Raw genomic sequence first — 4,579 nt, forward strand, 5'->3', positions numbered from 1 at the left:
TTTACATTAATACTGCGATATTGACTGAAATGATTTTGCTTTAGCAAATAAGAAATATTAATACGTTCATAATGGTGCTTTATCGGGACCTAAAGCCAAATTTTGATTTAGGTTCAATCTCCTCGAACCAAAAGATTACTACTCACTCTCCAGCCCGCTGGGGCCGAGGTTTGGCGCAGCAGCACTCCTGTTGGTGAGCAGCTCGTATTTGAAGCCCACCGTGCGTCTGTTCCGCGGTCCATCACTCTGAGGGCTGGCCTGGAGGTAGATTACGGGCTTGTGAGGTCCGTCTGCCCGGAAGCAGAACACCTGATACTCCGGCCGCCCGCTGTCCGTCACCAGCAGCTCCAGCTGCCCGGCACGCTCAATGAACACGCTGGCTCCCCCGAAGGAGGGAGACGGTTTGATGCAGATGGAGGTGTGCCGGGCGGAGGACAGATTGGGCTCGAGGACCACTCTGAGGGCCTGACCCGGGTAGACCCACCTCACCGAGCCCTTTGTACAGCGTAATCGCACCTGGAGTACAATCCTGGAATCCACGCCAGCTGCAAAACCGCTGGATTCGGAGGGAAATGCCAAATCAAATACTGCATGGATGTCATCACTACTAATAAAAACTAAATGGTTCGATCCTTAATAAATTATTCAACCATATTAATCTAACAAAAAACTCAAATGGACCAGATTCCAACTTATTTGTTTATCCCTTCTGCATTAAATTTAACAAGTCTGTTCATAAATTCCGACCATCAGATCCGCAGATTTAAATATGAATTATTCATTAATGTTCTTTCATCTACCAAGCCTCCTATTTTAATCCTCTTAACGGATTGTAAATGTTCTACAAAGCGAACGGTTTGAAAAAATATAAGTTACATAAGACAAGTATCAAAGCTTCTCCCCAATCTTTACCCGAGGAGCAACATTGCACTCAGTATTTTCAAAAAATCGTTTAAAGAAAAGAAAAATCCCATCTGAAATCAGAGTTCTTACCTTCCAGTCCAGTTACACAAATCAGCTGCACAGCGGAGAGCCAGAAAACACGTCAAAATAATCAGATTTGGCAACATCTCACCCACACAAAGATAAAAAACCCCAGAGAGGCTGGTAGCAGTGCATGGCTGGAGAGTTTGTCAGTGAATAAACAGAGTGAGGGCTTTCTGCTGCTCTCTGGGGACTGGTGCGGGGGGGCATCGCTCCTGTGCTCTCTCTCTCTCTCTCTCTCTCTCCCGCTTTCTCTCTCTCTCTCTCTCTCTACACAGCAGTTAGCACACTCTCCCCTCTCTTTGTCAACCTCTAATTAGGAGCGATCCAGTTGTTGGGTACTGCCGGCCAGCTCTTTGTCTTTGCTCTATAAAGACACAATCGGTTTGAAGGCCCTCAGCCATCTGTTAACATCTTTGCGCTTTTCTGCACTGTAATTCATTCACTCCTGAAGTGTTCAGGGTGTATTATTTAAGTTTTACTGGAGTTCTTAAGTTGTATTTTGTATCTGATTCATTCAGCTTTCAAAAATGTTGCTTGCCATAAAATTGCTTTCATTTTCAAAAAAAAATTACAGTTCCTGGGAGGGGAAAAACGTCTGATTTCAAATCCCCGACTGCGTTAAGAGAAGCCTGATCTCTGTATAGACATTCTTTTAGAGGCAGGCCATCTACAAACAGAAAGAGCAGGCAAAGGAGGAGGGAAACATGCATCCGAACTTGAGCTTCATCTAGTGGCGGGATGATGCACCGCAAGGTCTCCCCACATCTGGAAGGCAAAGTAAAGCCTGCTGCGGGCTTCTTCTGCAAAAGAGAGCGAGTGCAGGAGCAGGCTGCTCCCCTCCTGCCTCTAATTCTGCAGCTGGGTACAGAGTGGAGTGAGTCACTGAGTTGTCATCAAAAATTCATCCACTGAGGAGCTCTTCTGAACTTTTAACCTGCGGGGTCTTTGTGTTTAAGTAGGTTGGCATCCCTTTAAAGTCCCGCTGGTAGCGACATCTCGTGGACGTGTGCGGAACGTAACAGTAACGTAACTGATCCGAGAGCTGGCGCTTCGTGTTTGTCGAAAACACCCTGACAGGAGGGGATTTTGACAATGAGTAGAAGCAGTCACAGGGACAGTCCCCCCCATCAGATGTCGCCTCAGCTGCTTGTAAGCCGCAAATATGGAGGAATCAAATCATACCCGACATTACAAGTGTGAAAATAGGCTTGGTCGTTTTTAGTCCCTGTTTACTATACTTTTTTAAAATCGTGAAGTTCTTTTTCTGTTATTTTAAATACGATTATAGAAGTGTTCGCCGCACTTCCGTTTCCCATTTAAATATGACCTTGTTTGCAGCTTCAGTTCAACATTAGAAAACGTTAAAGAGGTTAAAAATAAACAAAAAAAAAAAAAAAAAAAAAAAAGAAGCAAGAGTCAATTTCCAGGATCGGCTCACAGAGAGACAAAGCTAACAAAAAAAACAAACAAAAAAATGAATGGAGGCTTTTTGTGTGAAGCGTGACCTCTTACAGTGCAGACTGGATCCGGAGGCCAAACGAACCAAGGCGCTGCATATCATTAATAATAATATAAAAACTACAATATCTACACGATCAATCCATCGCTTTAAATTCGTGCATTTTGTATTTTTTTTATTTAACTTTTAATGAAATGTATTCATCGCTCGTGTGCATTCGGGGCACGGGGTCACGGTGTCTGTGAACATGTCTGCAGGCTTTATGTCCAAACCACAAATCACTCAAACTAATTACAAATGTGTGTCATTTACTGCGTTTATTTCTTTATTTATTTGACTAAATAAATTCAAACTGTTAACGCTAACACTCACTGACTGACTGACAGTGGCGTTAAGGCCTCTCTGTGTCCATAACGTAAACGCGATCTCATCTACTGAGATAATTAATTACAAAAAAGAAAGAAGCAGATTCAAAGATTATAACTTTTTATTTTATTTTATTTATTTTACTTTTTTGGTCTTAGGTTTTAAAGCTCCACAGTTCATTTTTTTACTCTCGAGTTAAAACCCTTTTCTATTTTTGTTTCTATTGAATTAAATGTAAAAACTAATGATGAAGTTCATGATTTCTTCGGCGTGACCTCAGGCCTTCACAGTATGAAGTGAAGTTCTTGGGAACGTAAGCTCCGCCGTTTGGCTGCCTTGACAAAATTTCCAATCAAAATGTTTATTTTTAAACGATAATCAGATTGTATCTGCTAACAACATTTTCCACGCCCATACAGAGCAGTGCTTACAAAGACTTTGTCAGCTTTCAAATGTTTAAATAAGCGTTTTAAGATCAGGACTTGACGCAAAATATAAAGTCGCGATAAACAATTTTCTGGAGACACTTCTAAATATGAATCTGTGCATTTCCTCTTTGTCAGGAATGATAAAACATTACACATTTTATTTACATTATTTTTGGATAAAAATACACTCCCACCAATTAGTATAGAATAGAATCGAATAATCCTTTAACTGTCCCACAAGGGGAAATTTGGTTGTAACAGCAACCAGAAAGACACATATACAAACAAACAGTACACAGGACACAGAGCAGAAACATACACAATGTTTTTCTTACATATTTACATCAAGGACAATGGTTACTATAAACAGAGTACTGTATGGGCAAACTAATTAAGAAAAAAACAATTACATTAACCTCTGATCTTAATTAAAATCGCGGTGTTTTGTTGAAGGATGGTGCAAAGCTAACGCTAGAAATTGGGCTGAATCACGTACAAATCTTCATCACAATTCAAACAAAACCACCTGTCAGCCAGCGAGAAATCGTATTTGGCATCGCTGTCAAAGAATGTTCCAGCAGAATGAATTTTAGCCTGCAAAGATTGTTCCACAAAGATCGCGATCAGATAACTCTACAGAAACTCTGCAAGTATAAACAAACAGGGCAAAAAGAAATAGTGAGAGCGGACAGTCAAAGAGCAACAACAGCAACAACAACACTCCTTAAACTTCAGTTTGATTTTAATTTCATCAGCAGCGTATTAAATATCGGTATGTACACGTTTGAAAGTTACATAGAAAAAATATAGTATTACAATAGGCCTGTTTGTTAGTAGCGTGTTACACAGTTACCTCCTTGGCAGGTATTGGCCTCCTCTGAACTACATGAAATACTCATCTTTTATCTTTGAAGAAGCCTTTGTCCGTGCTGCTCTCTCTGACGGTGACTGTCAGGAAGTTCAAGGTGACATCGGTTACGGTCACAGTGTCCAGGTGAGCGAAACAGGGGGTCCAGGATGAGGCTGGGTGCTCGGAGGATTCATGGATGGAATCGGTGTGTGAAGGTGAAGCTTGTTCCCGGGGCAGAGAGTTCTCGTTCGCTGCAGGCCGCTTCATGCTCAAACAGTGAGTCATGTGCCTCCCCTGCTCGCTTTTGCGCAAATCCGAAGCTAATGCGCACGGGTAAGAGAAGCCCGCGCCCCCCAAATGTATCTGCTCGCTGTGGGATTTGGGTGTTATCGTGGTTTCCTCCTGAAACCTCTTGGTCAACTGCATGAGGCAGTGATCTGACGTCTCCCCGTGATGATGCGGGCGTCGGCTGTGGTGAGACGTGGGCTC

General features: G+C 42.3%; 1 protein-coding gene across 1 annotated transcript in view; it reads right to left on the bottom strand.

Moving 5' to 3' along the window:
- Window positions 1-1,179, bottom strand: part of LOC102204690 (meteorin-like protein) — a 4,591-nt gene extending 3,412 nt beyond the window's left edge. The window contains exons 1-2 of the mRNA XM_005734633.1: window positions 994-1,179; window positions 147-556 (exon numbers count right to left, since the gene is read on the bottom strand). Of these exons, the coding sequence (XP_005734690.1) occupies window positions 147-556; window positions 994-1,070 (487 nt within the window). The 5' untranslated portion in view covers window positions 1,071-1,179. The remainder of the gene's footprint in view (window positions 1-146; window positions 557-993) is intronic.
- Between the last annotated feature and the right edge of the window lie 3,400 nt (window positions 1,180-4,579).

Source organism: Pundamilia nyererei, unplaced genomic scaffold (genome assembly GCF_000239375.1).
Source record: "Pundamilia nyererei isolate P.nyererei 1_Seehausen unplaced genomic scaffold, PunNye1.0 scaffold00059, whole genome shotgun sequence".
NCBI lineage: Eukaryota > Metazoa > Chordata > Actinopteri > Cichliformes > Cichlidae > Pundamilia > Pundamilia nyererei.